We start from the raw sequence: 20,315 nt of genomic DNA on the forward strand, positions 1-20,315 counted from the left end.
AAAACACCTATCACAAGGAATATAACATATATAGCCCAAGTTGTGGAAAGTATAAAAATAAACGAGTGTAAATGGTTTTTTTTTTGAAACAAAACGAGTGTAAATGGTTGAAATCAAAGATAATACGTTATTATTTATCACAATTCTGATGTTTTTTTTTAAGACTGTCAACAGTGGTGTTTTCATACGATGACTTCTTTCACTAATCTTAGAACACCTCGACTCTAGATAAGTACTCTTTATTTAAAAAGAAAAAATGCTATGAAGTATTTTGTGTGATATTTACATGTCGCTATTTTAAAATATTGAATTTGGTATTCGAATAATTTATAATGCCTAAACAAATACAAAATAGTCATGACTTCAATCAATTTATATATATATATATATATATATATATATATATATATATATATATATTATGCAAACCACTTAATTTTATAATTCGTTGTAATATAATACAATACTCAACATTGAGATAAACATGGTAATAAACCACCACCCCCCACCCAAAAAAAAAATGGCAATACAATAATGAACATTTGATCAATATAAAATCATAATCATCCAATCATCAATCATCATCTTCGTTAATCTCGTTAAGAATCGCGATTAATGCCACTATGAAAGCGTAATCAACATTGGGATAAACAGTGACTGCGAAATGGTCTTTATCAATTAAAATACTTTGAATAGTGTGCTTTTTGTGCATCTGCAGTAACAAAAATATCACAAAAATTGATTTATGATTAGTATATGTTCTTAAGTGATAATCCAATCAAAGTAAAACCTTATATACACTAGATGCTTTTTAATTACCTGTGCAACAATGTTGTTAGTATCACCGGCATAAACAATACAAGATCGTTCCAACCAACTACCTTTGACTTTAAAATCACAAACATCTTCTTTGGTATTACCCGCTAAAAAAACATCTAGCTTGGTCTTCAACTGCAATAGCGATGATTTTCTCAATGTAAATATAAGATCTTTAGAACTTGTGCTTTCTCCTCTGTAAGCTTCCCACCGATCATGCATAGTCACTATCTGCACCAATAGTACAACTAAATGAATCATTAAACAAAACTTTATTGAGATATATGAAGTATAATGGATAATGATTTTTTTAACAATAAACATTACTTTAACATTTATGTTTTTACTTTTTTTTTCTGGTTTCAATCAACCAATTATTGAAATTCACACTAAAATTCCATTGAGCAAAACAATTTTTTGAGTTTTCAGTAAATAACTTATATATGAGCTCTGAGTAAAATAGATCACATTTCTCTTTGAAAAGATTTCTAAAATTAATCATCAATTAAATTATAAGAGGATAATTTTTTTACCTACAAACTTTTATATAAAGAGTTTCAAGTTACAAAATATATAATTTTATAACACATACAATTTTTCATATTAAATATTATTTAAATGAAATAAAGCTACGTCTTATCTAAAAATAAAGGGCAACGCGCAACTACGTGAGTCCACACTTGGATGTCCTACTAGTTATTTTTAAAAAAATCAAATATAGTTTATATAAAAAAAGTCATCACAAAATTAAAATATTGAGCATTAAAATAAAAATCTGAAAGCAAATTAGTTTCTTAATAAAGTTGAAAGTACCTTGCGACGTAGGGTGGTTATGGGGTTACCAGCAGCATCAACCAAGACACGTCGGTCACGGAGGGTTAAGAGAGAACCTTTCACTTTGAACACGACATTGCCATTGACATCTTTAACAGTGAAGTTGTCTGCCATGGTCATTACCTTTTTCACGACCGCCAAATCCACCGGATACGGAGCACAATATTGAGAGCCAAATATGGTGGTGGTGGGTGCTGGCATCGGTGGTTGATAAGGATAAGCCATGCTGAGGATTATAGGTCTTCAAAAGTGTCTTTGTGATGCGATAAGATTCTTGTTTTGTTCTTTTCGGTTAATGTATGTGAGAATGAATAATGGGATGGAGAATGAATCTTTTTATATAGTAACGGTTTAATTGGTTTTTAGCATGAATAACAATAAGTTACAGAACATGAGGAAGATTACCAGGAAGGTGATTTGATGTAAATTAGCTGTGTATATATCACATTATCACTATTCTTATTTCTTATGTATTACGAGTTTTTTTAAAGATCTTGTCTTTTTTTGGGCAATTTTTTTGAGCGCATGTGTTTAAACTAAAACTAGCGCTCGTGTACGTGTAGGGACAATAGAGATTGTAGCGACGATGATAAGAAGAAACAGAAATGGTCGACAAGTAATAATAACTAGACTTGTTGCATTGGCATCTTGTCACACCTTGTTGTTGGATTCTATAAATAATAAAATTGAATTTTTCTTTCAAAAAAAAAATTGAACTTTTTTTTCTTAACATAAGTACCGAAATTAGTTAGTCTTGATTCCAATTTTCACCTCAGTATCGTAGGGTATTAGTTAGGATGAAGGGTGAATGGATCAAAGAAGACACGTGTGAAGAAAGAGAAAAGAGGACGATAAAAAGAGAGAAGTTTTTGTTGAGAAAAGAAAATTATGCCCCTGAAATTAAATGGAAATTACGAGTTTGACCCTAGTGTAGTGCTTGTGTCAAAAAATAAGTGTCTTGTTATCATTTCTCTTTTTATTTTGGGTTCCTGTCACAAGGAATATATCATAGCCCAAGTGATGGAAAGTATAAAAATAAACGAGTGTAAATTGTTGAAATCAAAGATGATAGGTTTTGATTTTTCACAACAGTGGTGTTTTTTTTAGAATTTCAACTGCGTTATCTTTATACGATGGCTTCTTCGACTAATCTTAGCACATCTAGAGTATAGATAATCGTTGTTAGTTTGGTTTTTTTTTTTTGGTAGTGGTCGGGGTTTGAACACTGGACCTTGCATATTTTATGCATTGTCCCAACCAACTGAGCTAAGCTCACGAGGACATGGTTAGTTTGGTTTGTTATAACTTGAAAGCAACAAACATTTGTATTGTTAGTTTTAATCAAAATCAAAATTTCATACAAAAACACCGTTCATAATTTTCAAAAGTTTGCGCAATAAATAGAGCGGAAAGACGGGCACGTGAGTGCCCGTCTTTTTGGTATTATATATATATATATATATATATATATATATATATATATATATATATATATATATATATATATATATGAGAAGGGATCCATTGACTCCAAGAGTAAGTCTAAACACTTACTTCAAATCTTGGCCCTTCATTTTAAAAATAGTTAGTGGCTGTGATTAATTCATAATAATTGTTAAGGTGGGGCGTTAATGGTTGTCATTATTTCATAATAATTTTTTAACAATTGTACTTCTCATTCAATTAATTTTGCATATCCACATATTGAAGGTTCCGACCTTTGCTTTGATATCAAGATTTTTTCAACAGTTTTCTGTTCTTGTTAGTTTTTCAATAAACCATTAAACTTCCCTTTGTTTTTATCAATTCTCTTTACCACACAACAAACACAATCTAAGCCTGGAGCCGTCGCCAAAACCTTAGTTTCTTCATCTTCATCCACCAAAGGGGGTGATTTAGGGTCAATTTTTGACCCAAAATCACCCCTCTAACTCGTTTTTTCTATTTCCCTTTATTGAAATAAGTGATTTTCACATCTATTTCGTTTTTTCTTTCGTGATTTTGTCATCTTTGTGTGACGTTGTTTGTCTTTTTTGTTTCGTTCAGGTATTTGTATGATTCAGATTGTCAGATCAGCTTCGATCAAGTGCAGATCAAATCAATGACTTTGGAGTCCTCAACGTTGCGGATCCAGAGACATGAGTATTACGGTGATTTAAATATAGTCATATGTGTAAGCTTTAGTACTTTGTCGTTTTATGCTATTAACATGGATGCTGTGAGTTTGTTCACAGATTTATCCTTTTTGTTTTTGGCGAATTTTCATTGTATCGATGTACTCTATCAAATTGAATGAATGAATATCATTTATTTTTGTCAAAAAAAAAGTGAGAATGTGAGAATACATCATTAGCCCTTTAGATTAAAATGTATGGCTTAGATTTAAACTTCCAATAAAACATCACATCGACCCTCACCTTCTTCATTTCATTCTAACTGGATATGCTTTTTTTCCAAGGCATTCATTTTAATCTAAAGGGCTAATAATGTATTCTCACATAAAGAAGTCATTCTCGCTAGATATGTTCTACACACACACTATTGATTACACTAGTGACATCCAGCTTTAAGTGAGGTACCACGTAGGCATTGATCGGGTCAGAATAGACTACTTATAAAAGGAGACGAAGTTAGGGGGGCTGAATTATTTTTTTATTAGGGGACAAAAAACACGTTTAAGCCAACTATTTATTTTTAGGTCTGAAAAATATCTAATCAAAATCTTACTTGAATAAAAGAGTATTCAGGTGACTGATGATATTTCAAGAAAGGCTAAAATATGGTATTGGTCCCTGCAAATATGGTCAGTTTTGGTTTTAGTCCCTGCAAATTTTTTTTATAGTTTTTGGTCCCTGCAAATATGCCCAGTTTTGGTTTTAGTCCCTGCAAATTTTTTTTTTATAGTTTGTGGTCCTTGCAAAATTGTTTTTTTTTTTTGGAAATGGTCCCTGCAAAATTGTTTTTTTTTTTGGAAATGGTCCCTGGCATCCACGTGGGGACAGGGACCATTTCCAAAAAAAAAACAATTTTGCAGGGACTAAAACCAAAACTGGGCATATTTGCAGGGACCAAAACTATAAAAAAAAATTTGCAGGGACTAAAATCAAAACTGGACATATTTGCAGGGACCAAAAACTAAAAAAAAAATTGCAGGGACTAAAACTAAAACTTGACATATTTGCAGGGACCAATGCCATATTTTAGCCTTCAAGAAATAAAAATTTCAAATAGATGTCAGAAATTGTAGATGTGAAATTTGGACTGTCTATGTCATGCTCACTTTATGTATTCTAAGTATTTTAAAGGGTGATTGTTTGTTTTTGTTTTACTTTATTAACTTCAAAAGGTGTCTATGCTTTTTGTATTACACATTCAGAAGGGAGTTCATTTCCTTGATTTTGGCCTCTATTGTGCTGGAATTTTAATGCAATAGTAGCAAACAAGGTATGCTATCTGTTGTAAGATGATTTTAGAGATACTCTACACGTCTTGTTCTAGTTCGTTCTTTAGCAATAAAAGTTTGCTTGTAAAAAAACTTCAGAAGGTGCTAAAATAAAAGAAATAAGGGTAGTTAAAAGAAAATATTCTATGCATTTTTTATGTTGAATCTTTACATCTTCCTTGTGAGCTTCAGCCACTAGGCTACTTGGCAAAAAAAAAAATCATGTAATTTAAATTTGTGGTATATGACTATAATTTCTTTTTATCATTGCTTAACACTATTATTCTCATCGACTTATCAAAGAGGGTTTATGATGAAATTATTGTTGAACGTGAGGGGTTTTCCTTTAAGGTGGAAGTGCAATATGAACGACGTCCGTTGTTTTGTCATCATTGTTATGTCATTGGACATAATGTTACAGCGTGCAAATGGTTGAATCCAGAGGCTGCTAAGTTTACGGACTGTGGGAAAAAACAGGTTCCTGAAACAAATAATAAATCTAACAATCAGCCCCGTGTTGTGAAAGGAGCTTCTTCCTCCGTTACATTACGTTACGTGCCAGTTGTTCCCCCACCAGCAGCTGCCACCGCTGTTGAGAATGCGGCACAACCTTTTGCTACCCAAAGAGATGTTGCAGCAGGTGCTTTTACTTTGCAAGATGTATCAGATGCTATTCTTCAAGGTACGTTACCTCAGCCAAACATACCTGTGTTGAAATTGACATCAACGGTAGTGCACGATGACGTGCAAAATTCATTAGAGGTAGCAACTCTTGATAACTATGAACGACAACGTTCAAAAGGGCCCGACAGATTCTGTCACGCCTATTTTTAATGTTGAGCACGTTGACGTGCATGAAGATGTGGATGATAATGTGTTGTCCCCTGGTAGAGTGGTTGGTTCGGCAACTGTGTCCAAGGATAAAATTATTGACACCGTCCCACTATATTTGGCAGCGGTCCAACTGCCGGGTCAAGATGTGCTCTGTGATGATGTGTTGGAACATTGGTGTGAAGTTGGAAAGAAATTGGAAGGTTGGAAGATTAAACACTAAGTAATTAAACTTTGATCTAGTGTTGTGTGAATTAAAAAAATAGAATGCGGGGTCCCACATAAAAGAGAACACACGCATTAGTAGTGTTTAAATTGTGGTATCTAATTTTAAATACCCGATAATGATGAAAATAATAGTAATTATTATTTTTAATTCATGGATATCACTCCCCATAATTTTAGTTTATGTTAGTTGTGATAAGATTGAGAATCCAACTGAATTTTCTATCTGATTAGTTTGTTACTTGAGCTGATATGTGGTTGCTTAATTTTTAAGTTTACTTAATTCTTAAGTTTCTCCAAATTGGTTACAAACTCTCCCTATAAAAGGAGAGCTCGCCTAGTTCAAAAATCACACCAAAGAGTTTCATTGAGTTGTCGGGAACTCTTTCTCTCTTCTCCCTTTCTTGACTTGTGTTGACGAGTCTTTCTTCTCTTCATCTCCTTTTTCTGCCCCTTCGGAATTAAGAGTGTTCTTAAGACCATAGTCCCTTTTCGGTTTAATGTCCCTTCGGAATTAAGAATGGTCTTAAGTTCATAGTCCCTTCGATAATTTTATGTCCTTCAAAATAAATAATAATTTAAGATCATAGTCCCTTTTTCGGTATAATGTCCCTTTAAAATTATGAATGATCTTAAAATATATTCTTCTTCGATTCTTGAAGAAGTTAGATGTTAGAATGGTGTAAAACCATATTTGAGTGATCATAGTATCATAGTTGGAGAAGTTAATAATTAGAATGGTGGTAACACCATATTTGCGTGGTCTCAGCACCATAATAGAGTGGTAACGTACCATATTAAAGTGGTTTCAGTATTAAAGAGTGGTTTTAGTACCATATTTGAAGGTGTAATTCTCGAACGGTATTCTAAAGTGCAGTAGTTAATCGAACAATTGTAGCTGAACTTGTTTTATCCTGAAGGCGGCGTGGTTGATAGTCTGCCTTGCACAATTTTGGACAGTGCCACGAAACGTCTTAAAGAGAGCGACCTGGTCGTGACTCAACCTAGTAACAACTTCGGTAGATAATAGAATTTGGAAATCCAGATACGACAGTTTGGAAATCCAAAAACAATATGATGCAACTATTGCTGCCAGCACCGCACTTCAGCCTTCTTTGACTGTAAATGATCCGATTGTGAATGCCTCAACAGACGTAATTCAAGGTGACAACACCTCAGTTCACGTAATTACCTCCCCGGAGCAACATAGCAATGCTAGAGTTCAGCATGACTTGGAACTTTGGGAACGTATTAAAGATTATAGAAGGGCAGCAGAAGAAGCAACCTTTACTCCCGTTATGACGAGAAAGGAAAAACAAAATCTTAAGAAACAACTTCTTGAAGGGAAGCAGCCATGTCACACCTGAGCTAGGGGGGTTCCGCCAACATCTCCGCAATAAATTTTTTCTATTGGAACGTTTGTGGTATTGGTAACTGTTAACTACATTACCTCCCTAGATGTGTTTGGATTTCTATCGCGACAGATATGGATTTCCTAATTACAGACTCTGATAGTCTGTTGATATTTTTATTTTCATTTCTTTTCTTTATTTTGAGGGCCCCGCTTGTACATATTTTCTCCCCTTTTTTCAATAAATTTTTTGAGCCTTAGACGGTAGAGGATGGTGGTTCTCCGGGTGTCAACCTAGTTGGGACGTCGGTGTTTACTCTTGATGTCTACCCTATCTCCTGGCTTATCCAAAAAACACTATTATTCTCTTTGCAAAAAAAATAAAATAATAATTTTCTTTTAAGATTTAGCTCGTTTCTATTACGAGAAGCTACTAAAAGGGAAAGAAAATGAAAATGTGTAAAAAAATGAATAAATGTGACAAACAATATTTTTTAATGTGTTATCTTTATTAAATATATGTGATCAATTGAGCGAGCAAAAGGACAAACACGACACATCGATATAATCAAGAGACATTAAATTATGATTATTTTTTAAAAAAAGGGTATCATATATGGTCATCGATATAAGTGCTACAAACTATAAAGTGGTCAAACAATTATCTATTTGTTACATGCAACGGAGAAGAAATATGGCTGCAATTCTTAAGTTTGTTTATATCATGACCATATATCTTTTTGTACTTCTTCTTGTAGTTAAAGGCTACTACTGTATGCCATTTTTCTTATCCCCTTAAATTTTATTCTTTATTTTATATACATTTTTTCATCCCTTTTCATTGACTTTATTTTTTTCTTACATTATAGCATTTGAAGAATGTAAAGAAGACGCAGATTGCCATCCTGTTTGTAGCGTACCAGGTTGTCCAAATATTTGTACCCTGCCTGATGTCCCGACATGCATTCATAATAATTGTTTCTGTATTTAACAGTAAGTTGATACAAATATTTGTTACGTTTAAACTTATACTTTTATTTCAATGAGTTGTTACTCCTATGACTTCTTTGCACAATTCGATTTTTCTCTCTAACATTAAAATTTCTTTGTCAGGACTAGAATGAAAGTGTCATTGCAGAATCATAAATGAACTGCAATAAATAAAGATAACGTGATTATATAAGTGGGTTCTGGTCGGTTTTGAGGTGTATCTCACTGCTTTAGCAAATTTGTATTTGTTTTTAACCCGTTCTAAGGGACCCATTTTTAGTTTGTGCTTGTGACCAATAAATTGTTTTCTTTTCCAAAAATATATATTAAATAAAGACAATATTATAATTATAATTATCATACATTTGTACTACTCAAATTTGTATTCACTATGTATGTTACGACATAACAGTTAACACATTATGTATATTGTGATATACACCCTCCGGTCACAAATATAAGCAAAAATTCACTTTTTAGGTTCATTCAATAAAGACTTAATTACACTTTTGGTCCTCGTGTTTTAGCCTACTCACGAAATTGGTCATGCCCTTTTAAAACAGAACAAAATCATCCATCAATTATCATTTTTGTTGCATTTTTCGTCCTACCTCCTATATTCAAACTCCAGAAACGCAGAGAAATGACTGTTTTAGGCAGTTTTAGACCTACCCCTATGCTCAACCATGAAATCAACAAGGAATAAAGCATGTGGGTACAAGGAATCTACTCTATTCAGCACACTAGCAAAAAAAACTCTAATTTGAAACATATCTTAGAAATTAGGATTTTTTTGGTTAGTGTGTTGAATAAAATGGATTCTTTGTACTCACATGCTTTATTCCTTATTTATTTCATGGTTGAACATAGGGGGTAAGTCTAAAACTGTTATTTCTCTGCGTTTTTGGAGAATAAAATGGGGGTAGGACGAAAAATGCAACAAAAATGATAACTGAAGGACAATTTTGTTATGTTTTAAAAGGGCAGGACCAGTTTCGTGAGTAGGCCGAAACACGAGGACCAAAAGTGTAATTAAGCCTTCAATAAATGATGTATGTGGAATATTAAATAGACCACATACATCATTTATTGAATGAATCTAAAAAGTAAATTTTTTCTTATATTTGTGACCGGATGGTGTAGTACTTTAAACAAAGTCACCTTTAATATCATGGGAGAGGACATTGGTAACTATACACTATCAAAATAATTTTAATTGTTGTATCTACAAACACTTGCAAATATTTTAACTATTCAGGCTAGTTTTTAATAATCTAAGCTAGGGTTTTCAAAGTTCGTTTGTAATAAAACTAATGTAGTAAATATAATGAAACTGAAATGATTAAAAAATTGTGTTGGGATTAGATTTCATTACCTATTTTTCGAACGTATCCTCTTGATTAATTATATAGTTTCAATGTTTCAATTATATTTCTACCCATCGTTGCATCTATTGCATCTATTAACTTCTCATGTCTTGCTTATTTAGTTAATACAAAAGCATAGAAATTTGATAATGGATTGTGACCGTAAATCTAGCCATATGTTTGGAAACTAGCATCTACAGATGAAACTATTTCAGGTCCTTCAAGTGAAAATTGTAAACGACTATTTTCTTTTCCTCTCAATGAAGTTCTTGTTTCATATCAAGAAGATTGGTGTTACTTAATCCGGCTTGACAGATTAAAAAATTGGGTAGCTTTGGATCAATTAGATGGTGCTTCCGTGCTTATAAACACGGGTCAATGATGAACATGATATATATGAGCATAATAAATTAAAAACATGTTAAATATAATATTGTTGAAACTTGATTACAACATCACATGAGTAATAATAACATTAATCAACGAACATTCTGAAACACTTCTTTGTAAACTACACATTAGATGTAATTTACATCTAATGTAGTTATGAAATTCAAGTTTTGGTGGAAGCTTAAAGAAGACAAAAGTGAAACCAAAGAAGACAAACCCTCTTGTTATTAATAATTACAACTTCTATATTGAGATGTATAGCCTTTTTTGTAAATTTGAAATATTGTCATTTTTCTAACGTAAGTCAAAGTCTACCATATAGCCTTTATGTATTGGGTGGCGATAAAGGTGCATAGAACAATGCACCTATCTATGTCTAGATGTAGCCTTTATGTTTAGGGTGGCAACGAAATCATTGTTTTCTTATCTAGGCTAACAAAATCTTTTTATTGTTTCTTAAGAATGTATCAAAGATTTGGAGAATAATTAGATTTGCATAATGATTTTCATAGAAGAAACTTTGATACAAATGACATGGTTTGATTGCTAAATATCATCAATGGCTATAAATGTCACATGACCTTTGCATTTTGGCGCCCATGTGAAGGCATTTTAGTAAAAAAAAAAAAAAAAAAACTAGGGCAAACCTAGGGTTTTCTAGGATTTGCTTGCAACATTACCTTGCATTTGTATATAATAAGATAAGATAAGATAAGACAAGATAAAATTAGTTTTTTTTTAGAAAAATATGCTCTGGATTAGCAATTTATCATAATATCCAAAGGTTCTGATTCTCTGAAATCTGTAATCCTCAATGAGAGAGTTCAGCTATATTTGCAGTGAGTAAATTGTACTAGTACTTTATTACTTGATTTTTGTTTGAAACATTGTGTATCAAGTGAAAAGCTGATAGATTTTGCTTTTGTCCTACTTTGATTGTTATGGCTAATTGGTTATGGAAATAGAAAAAACAGGAAGAGTGTACTACAATTAATAGCTTTAAATAGTGTGGTATGCATGATCAATTCGCATTTAAAGGCATTGTACAGAAAAGGTACAAAAGATAGACAAGTACGCCAAAGACTTTGGAGACACACAGATTATTGCTTGATGTATCATATAGATTCACCATGTACGTGTCAGTGTACATGCTGCTTTCTCTTACAACTTTTTCATCCTTTCAGAATACATTTTTTAAGGGTTATTTTGGATTTTAAATGTTGTCAACAATAATATTTAATGTAATGAAAGTACTAATTATATATGAATGTGTATTTTTTTTGTTATTTAAATATTTAAATTTCTATTTAGTTATTTAGTTTAATTTTCAAATGTGTTTTTTATTTGTCAATTTTTGTTTGAATTTTCATATTATTGATAAAAAAACGTATAAAACACGTAAAATGGTTCTTGTTTTTCAATCAAATTTTCTTTACACTTACCTGATCAAAGATCAAACTCATAATCACTTGCTTAAGAAGTTTAAATTCCTTACTTAGGACCAATGGATTGTTATTTTTCAATTTAATTTATATAATCTCTAATAGAAAAAACATTTGTAGATGTGTTTATCATTTCAATATATTATAAATTACTACCTTATATATAAGTCCTTTTTGCCAAAATCACGAGAATTAAAAAAATTGATATTTATATTAAAGTTGTTTGTAATCATTGTTGTTTTTACAATTTTATCATTTAAAAGATAATTAGTTTATGTTTTCAATATATTATTTATTGTTGATTGAAAAAAAAAATGTATAAGAAATAAGGACAAGTAGGTAAAAAAAAATAATTAATATAGTTGAAAATAACAAAGTGTTTCATAAAAAAAAATAAAAAAATTTGACAGAGTCTTATGATTATGAAGGGAGGTAGTATTATAACAAGTGTATCACATATTCATAAATAAAAAATGACCGTGTATAAAGAAAACAACAAAAAGGTCCATTTATTTATTTGACCTTTGGGTTTAGTCCCATTTGAGAACTCTTTGGAATTGTCTACAAGAAAAAAGAAAGGTTCGATGGAAAGCAATGTTAGTCCAAGCAACTCTTTAAGGGGAAGAACCTCTCATCAAGCTCACTCATTCAACAACATGGTTGATGATGGAAGAAAGATTGGTTATGATTTCCAACAAGAACATAACTTCAAAGGTAATAAAAACTCAAACTATGATATTGATGTGTCAATGTTTTCAGATGTGAAATGTTGTTACTATTTATTAGAGACTATGCCTCTACCAGGTCCTACATGGTCTACAACTGGACCTACTGTATTGGCTGAGCCACAATCATCGTTACCACCATCACTCATTGATGCTTCTATGGAATTAGAGTTGGGAGAAAACACCCAAGCTTCTTCATATACTTGGTGGCTTGGATTTCTTGAAGGTTTAGATGGAAATATGAGCATTGAGAAAAAATTGGATTTACCATTTGTGGAAAATGAAATTGTGATGGAACATAATAAAGGGGTTAGCTTTGAATCAAAATTTGTTGATGCAATTGATCTTGGTTGTTGTCCAGATGATTGGTTGATTATTCCACCAATGGAAAAGGATTTGGGAGACAAACTTGTTCCATAGAACAATGTCTTTTTTCCTATTTTCGATTGCTTAATGTAGCCAATCTTGATTTTATGATCTTGTGTAATATTGCTAATATAATGTTATATATTGCTTTACTTTTCGTTCTTTTTTCAATTTTTTTTTTAAATTTCACCTTTGAATTTTTTTTTTTTTTTTAAACCAGAGAGAACTCGTGAAAAAGAAATCGAATTTTAACCAGAGAGAACTCATGAAAAAGAAATCGAACTAAGAAATGAAACTGACATTCTTAGAAATGTAAGTTCCGGAAGTATCATCAAAGATGAACTTTTAAAGTTACTGGGGCGAATCTCCAACTATACAAATCTAAATTATCCATATGAATGTTTAAGTTGACAAGTCAATTAGCAATTATATTTCATTCGTGTTAAATATGGTTGATTTGTACATGTCATATGAGCTTCAATATGGATTAGAGAAACTATAGTAAGGATATTCCCATTGACTTTAAAACTTTCAAAAGTCATGCCGATTAGAATCTTCTAGTTACATTGCACTAAAATTCAAACTCCAATCTTCTTAGTGTAGCCTTTGATCCATTTGCATCACGAAATTATACGTAGGCTCCAAGTTGTAGTCTACAATATCTTAACCAAATTGCTAGATTAATAAATTCGGGTTATGCGACTTTATGAAATTAACATCAAAGATATTTTTATTCATCCACCTCCACAAAATCAAGCACATCGCCATGAAGATAATTTTCCATATCGATGTGCTCGTCTCAATATCTTTCAGGTTGAGGTTATTGAAAAACCAACTCCCTTAATCAAAATAAAATAAATTTGTTATGAAATAAGAAAGAACGACACAAAGCCTTACCTCAATTGCGTGAATGCAATCATAAAGTACATGAAGAAACATTTCATCGCCATTTCCACAACACCTGCAAATATATATATCAAAATACAAATAACCCCATTTTACTCCTTCAAAAATTAATGAGAATGCATCCATGTGCATCAAACCAAATAAATAATTGTTTGCATGTGATTGGGAGTTTCAACTTCAAAAGGATATTCGAGTCTCCATCAATAGCAAAAAAATGTTGATGTTGCAAAGAATAGGCATTTTGAATTGTGAAATGTTGTCTAATGGTTCCTTCATACCAAATAATGTTACCGCCATTTGAACGAGTAGGCGCCGGAATATAGAGTACTAAACTAACAATGTCAACTAGTTAGGAAACCATTAATGTCTCAATATCTAGATGAAGTTAGAACATCCCTAACTGAAATGGTAGTATCAATGTCAGGGCCGGCCCAACTTATTAAGAAGCCTAAAGCAAAAATTGTAAGAGTATTACTTTTCCCACCCTATGGTCTTCTCCCGCGCCCTGTAAATTTTCCAAAAATGCCCTTGTGCATTCCGGATTATAGAATCCGGATTGCATTAGCACCATGAAAAAAAGTATAAATGATGGAATTTTGAATTTTTGGTGTAAAAATCATGGAGCAAATGATAGAGGAGAACTTTTGTATATTGTTAGTGCACTCCAATGTGCACCTGGCTTGGTTGAACTTATTATACATGTAAACATGATTACCTAAGCTTCTTTGCTTATTTCTTATTGTTGTATTTTGACACTTTAATTTTTACACTTCAGAGTTACATCGATGTTTCTACCGTACAAGTGTCGGATCATTCAGAAGAGTTAGAATGCAGTAGTGATTGCCTTAATAATCTGCAGATGGTGAATATCCATGTTAGAGCATGTAGAATTTCTCAGCATGCAATGAGTTTGATACGGTTCATACTTGCAAATTCAACATCGTTAAAGACTCTTACTTTTAAAGTTTGTCCTGGTTCTAAGAGTTTAGATACACATAGAATTTTAGAAGATTTATTACATATGAAAAATTTGGTGCTGGTGCATTCCGGAATATAGAATCCGGATTGCATCAGCACCATGAAAAAAGGGTGTTTAAGGGGTTTTCGGATTATGTAATCCGAAAAAATCATGTAACGCGCCCTATTTTTTGAGCTTTCCGGATTACAAAATCCGGAAAAATCCGTAACTCACGTTGAAAGTCAACAAATAGGGTGAAAAATGATGTTTCCGGATTACATAATCCGGAATACGTTAAACTATTCGGATTTTGTAATCCGAAATGTGATTATATGGAGGATTTCTCTAGTATGACCAATACTTTTTTCCATAAACAAGCTTTGAATTGCATAAAAAATGGTTGGAATATTTTGTTCGGAAGAATAAATCCTTGGAACCCGGTGTTGGAGTACTTATTTCTCTACATAACAATGCTCAAAGTATGAAGTTGACATATCCATAACTCTTGTGATGAATGAGACAAGTAAAGTTTCAATACTCACTTCAAAGCATTAGAATCATGACCTAATAAGTATTTGAAAACTTCATTCAGTGTTGATGCCTTTGGAAGAAAGAAATTAAGAAAGACAACTCAGTAATATCATTCATATTATATTTAAAATTTGCAGCACATTGCAGAATATACCTCTCTCCATAAATGTTAAGTGCACCGTTATTTTTAAAATTTGTAGCTTGTACATAACCAATTCCACAGCAATAGAAAGCTTAAAATCAAAAATTTTTTGGAAAAACATCATTCCGGATTATAAAATCCGGAAAACTCCGAGGGTAATTTTGGAAAAAAAATAGGGCGCACGAGGAAAGGCATAGGGTGGGAAAAGTAATACCCAAATTGTAATATGGTGGGATCCCTTCCAGGACCCAATGTCAGGGCCGGCCCAACTTATTAAGAAGCCTAAAGCAAAAATTGTAATATGGTGGGATCCCTTCTCGGACCCTACATATGCGGGAGCTTTACTGCACCGGGTTACCCTTTTTTTATAATATTTATATTTTTTTTGGTCAAGTAGCCCAGTGGCTAGAGTTCACACAACACAATTTAATTGTGGAGAAGTGGAGTGTCCGGGGTTCGAACCCCGACCCTTGCATATAAAATGCGATATCCCTACCAACTGAGCTAAGCTCACGGGGATTATATAATATTTATATAAATAAATTTTGTGGAGACCAAAATTTAAATTCATGACCAAGAGTAATTGATGTTTTTTTGTTAATCAGTTAAATTATGCAAATATCTGTTATTTATCTGTCATACAATATTCTTATAACAAAATTAATTTTTTAGAAGCATTTTTTTTCACCCAAAATTTTGAGACCTAATGCCCTTGCTTGGGTTGCATGGCCCTTAAGCCGGCCCTGATCAATGTATAGCTATAGCTAAGCAAATATACATTGATACTACCATTGCCAATTTTCTACACGATATGAAGATGCAAATCATCTCAAATACCAATGCTTTCCACATAGGACAATTGTAAGGCTTTATACTCTTACTAGCTACTCTTACTAGCAATTAGGTGGTTATTGCGGTTGTTCTTGTTGTGAAGAACTCTACACCAAAAACTAGCAATTAGGTGGTTATTACGGTTAGATTCATGCTAGGATTTTGAGGTTCATACGTGAATTGTATTGTGGTGATTTATTTTACGTAGAATCACACATAGTGACATCCAAAATACCAAGTTTGGGTATGAAAAGGTAGATCTACTTTTTCTTCTTGTTTATCCATTGATTCATAGTCACAAAGTTGTTGTGTGTAGGGGGTGTTAAAGTCAACAAATGAAATTACACTTTTGATTCAGAGTATTGTCTTGGCGGTCCTTATATAATTGGGAATCGCTCTTTTATTAGGTATGTTTGGGTGTTTTTACTTGAACATTACATACCTACTCAAACATTAAATGAAAAGTTATTAACTATTTTAAAAAAATTTAAGTTTATGTATTGATGATTTGTCTTGTTACCAACATTGTCTTGTCTTGGTATTGTCCCGTCATTATTGGACTCAAACCTCATCGGATTTAGGGTCGGGTTCAAGTATATAAATTATCCCGTACTAATGTTCTTGGGGATCTTAGCATATTGTATGTGGTAGTAGGGAGTTTAATTTGTTGAGGAATGGCAAAGAAAGAGTGTCCCTACTTGTCAAACTTAAACATTGTTGCTTCCAACCACTCATCTTAATCTAAGTTTTGTTCACAATATGATTGAACTGATCTCTTGAACTTCTTCCTGGAGCTAGATTAGACCCAAGGTACTCACCCAAATTATTGACCTTAAAAAACTCGTATTATGTAAAATATCCTTGTGAAGTTGAGTATCAACATTTTCGGAAATAAGTACTTGTGATTTTTGTCTATTAACATTTTTCCAAGAGGCTTGAAAGTAACTATAAAGATAGTACATAGCACAATGATCTTGTCCAATGGAGGCTTTTGCAAAATGAAGAAGACTATCAGCAAAAATTAAAATGAGAAATTTGCAGACCATACCTGCTTGTATATATAGGAATCCAGTTCTTTGCTCCAACTTGATCATCTATTATGTGAATAGTTTATCCATACGAGTAAAAGAATGGTAAATGGAAGAGGGTCTTATTGCCTAATTCCTCTAGAGGGATAAATGTGCCAATTTTGCCACCATTTCACATGATTTTGTATGATAGAGACAAAATGCAATGATTGATTATTTAGATGAATGTTAGTGGAAATTATACACCTCAAAATAAAATTCACAAAGTTCTAGTTAAGATGATCACAAGTTTCCATATAAATTTTAATGGACATGAAGCCTTTTTTACCTTTCACTTTAGACACCACATGCACCATTGCTCGCTCCATAACAATGGGTTGGTATATGATGCCAAGACTTGGAATAAAACTAGATTTATACAAAGTAATTTTTTTTTTCTCAAGTAGTTTAGTTGTTAGAAATTCTTTTTTTTTTTTTTATGGTGAATAATAAAGGTATTCGGAGTTTGAATCCCTACCTCTACATATAATATGTAATGTCCTTTGCAATTGAGTTAAACCCAGGGGAAACAAAGAAATCATTCTATAAAGCAAAAGCTTTATTATATGAGAAATTCTTGCATGGTCTCTCACTTAACACCTCATATTTAGCCTCAACCAATGAAAATAGGACACATCATTTAAATTTAATGGAGGTGCACTTTCAGTTGCATATCTTGGTAATGGTAACCGCTTGAAAAAATGGTTGAACATGATCTAGAGAGACAACAAAAAAGAAATTGATTTTTTTATTTTACAGTTTTTTAAATTTAAATGATGTGTTCTATTTTCATTGGTTGAGACTAAATATGAGGTGTTAGGTGAGAAACCATGTAAAAATTTCTCTTATTATATTGACAAACCCTACACAAATAATTTTATAAATTAAATATATAAGGAAATAGGCTTGAATTGAGAAACAAATACATGTTTATCAATTTTAGGAATCATCGGAATCTACAATTTTATCCCAACACTGTGGGAATATGAGTGCAGGATACCCATCTTCTTTGGGATCTTTGTGCATATGACTATCAAATAATTCTCTTATGCACACATTAAGTTGGTTATTATCTCTAAGTTATTCATGATGTTCTTCCACATCATTTGAATATGTGGTTCTAGAAACAATAGAGTCACAAATAGACATATCATCTTTAAATAAGTTTGTGTAGAAATTTCATGCAAGATTTTTCAAAAAAAAAATTGGGTCATCATAATCATCTTTGGAGAAACAAAAATTATTTGTACGCCTCGTGAAAATGGTTTTAGAGTGGTAGTACTTATAAATCTTATATCCATTTTCAATGCATGTAATTTTTTTTGAAGAATTCAATCCATGTGATTTATATACACTAACAGTACAATTTTTTCTGCAAACACATCCAATTAATCTAATCACTTTCAACAAACATCTATTTGATATGAATTTATTGGATGCTTGTGTAAATAAAGTTTTACACTATCAAGGCATATAAATTACTCTCTAATAAAAAACTATATTATTAGCCTTCTTTAAATTATATTGCTTTTGTATATTATTACCCTATGTCTCTCTCTCTCTGAGGCATAACGTTCTTCTCGTAGAAGCAATATAAAATAATGAATTATGATACCCAACAATATGTTTATGTGAGATCTTACAAAAAACATCTGGTTAATTGAGGGAGCCAAAGGGGCAAATATAACACATTGATGTAATTAAGAGACGTATAATAATAATTCAGATTTTTGAAAGGGTTTCTTATAACTTTATAAGTGTTAAAAATTATTTAATTAACATAAACATATCATGGGTTTTTTACAATATAAAGTGATCAAGTAATTTTCTATTTGCAACATGCAAAGAAAGAAAGAAAAACATGATTGAAATTATTAAATTTGTTTTTGTTATGATCTTCTTTATTTCCCTTTCTTTTGTTGTAAGTGAAAGCTTATGTAAGCCCTTTTCACATCATTCTCAAATTTACGTGCATTATTTTCATTTTTTTGGATAATCATTAATATTTTGTTCTAAATCACAGTTATTCCCGAATGTAATCGTACTGAAGATTGTCCAAATGTGTGTCTCTATCCTAAAGTTAGAATGTGCATTTGGTGGTACTGTACTTGTGTTGTTTAACAGTTAAGTAGAAAAATTTATATGAATGTCATGATGGTTTTTCTCTTATGATTATTTGCACTCTTATTTGTTTTTTACTTTCAAATTCTTTCGCAGGCATAGAAGTGTATTACTTAACCACGGGACACTTAAAATGAGTTAATTATGAGAAAATGAAAGAAATTTCAAGTCAATACTTTAGAATAATTTCTAGTTTTATTAATTTTTAATTTGAATTGTATTAATTTTAGTTTTTTCCCTTTCATTTTCTACTATATTTGATGATATTACTTGGTCACATTGAAGCAACTCATCCATATCACTCACATTATGCGAATGTTGCTGCCTTTGTTTCCTTTTTGGGAATAAAAAATGTCACAACATAATTATAATTGGCTACTTTGATAAAGAAATATAACTAGTAGATAATATAGACTATATGTTTAGGTAAACTAATTCTTTTTATACTTCTCCATTTAGTATAATAATGATGTGCGATATAAACTAAATAATTGTTATCATGTATTTTTGGTCAAAAGTAATTAAATTGAGTTTTTATCAAATTAGAAGAATGGCCGAATCTTTGGTGGTGAAAATCCGTAGTTAATTTGTTTAGCAAGTAACGTATTACTATAACGTCAAATTGTCGTGTGCGCACCATGACAAAACCATAGATAACGACATGGTAACACACACTAACACGACCAAATAAATAAGCATATAATCGTTTGTCGTGGTGCGCACACGGCCGCATCTGACAAATATGCACAAGTCATGGTACCACCAAACAAACAATCAGAAAAACAAATGCTCATGCATACCAATGCATTTATCAATACTTAAAGTCCAATCCCCAAAACTCACTTATTTCATAAAAACTAAACCTTTTCCAAGATCATTATGTTGTGTCTCAAAATTTCTTTTCATTCAAGAACGTATGCATTTCAACCAAAACAAATCATCATGCAGTTAACAACTCAACCCTCACAATAAAAAAAATA

General features: G+C 31.9%; 3 protein-coding genes and 1 long non-coding RNA gene across 4 annotated transcripts; 3 read left to right on the forward strand and 1 right to left on the reverse strand.

Moving 5' to 3' along the window:
- Positions 1-345: 345 nt before the first annotated feature.
- On the reverse strand, positions 346-2,307 carry LOC146908264 (protein LURP-one-related 15-like). The gene is made up of 3 exons (XM_085724144.1): positions 1,630-2,307; positions 820-1,047; positions 346-712 (listed from the first exon to the last, which is right to left on the reverse strand). Exons 1-3 carry the CDS (start codon positions 1,873-1,875, stop codon positions 575-577), a joined length of 612 nt encoding a protein of 203 aa, XP_085580270.1. The 5' UTR covers positions 1,876-2,307; the 3' UTR covers positions 346-574.
- A 5,824-nt stretch (positions 2,308-8,131) lies between these two features.
- LOC146908265 (uncharacterized) lies at positions 8,132-8,846 on the forward strand. Its single transcript, XM_085725889.1, has 3 exons — positions 8,132-8,272; positions 8,369-8,492; positions 8,613-8,846. The coding sequence occupies exons 1-2, from the start codon at positions 8,176-8,178 to the stop codon at positions 8,488-8,490; spliced, it is 219 nt and encodes a 72-aa protein (XP_085582015.1). The 5' UTR covers positions 8,132-8,175; the 3' UTR covers positions 8,491-8,492; positions 8,613-8,846.
- A 3,224-nt stretch (positions 8,847-12,070) lies between these two features.
- Positions 12,071-12,936, forward strand: LOC146908266 (uncharacterized). Its single transcript, XM_085726511.1, has 2 exons — positions 12,071-12,402; positions 12,493-12,936. The coding sequence occupies exons 1-2, from the start codon at positions 12,273-12,275 to the stop codon at positions 12,831-12,833; spliced, it is 471 nt and encodes a 156-aa protein (XP_085582637.1). The 5' UTR covers positions 12,071-12,272; the 3' UTR covers positions 12,834-12,936.
- A 6,087-nt stretch (positions 12,937-19,023) lies between these two features.
- On the forward strand, positions 19,024-19,713 carry LOC146908267 (uncharacterized). The gene is made up of 3 exons (XR_015018798.1): positions 19,024-19,151; positions 19,238-19,337; positions 19,432-19,713. It is a non-coding gene; the product is annotated as an uncharacterized LOC146908267 (long non-coding RNA).
- Positions 19,714-20,315: the final 602 nt, after the last annotated feature.

This window comes from Medicago sativa, chromosome 7 (genome assembly GCF_051527215.1).
Source record: "Medicago sativa cultivar Bolivia chromosome 7, Bolivia_mono, whole genome shotgun sequence".
NCBI classification, from domain to species: Eukaryota; Viridiplantae; Streptophyta; class Magnoliopsida; order Fabales; family Fabaceae; genus Medicago; species Medicago sativa.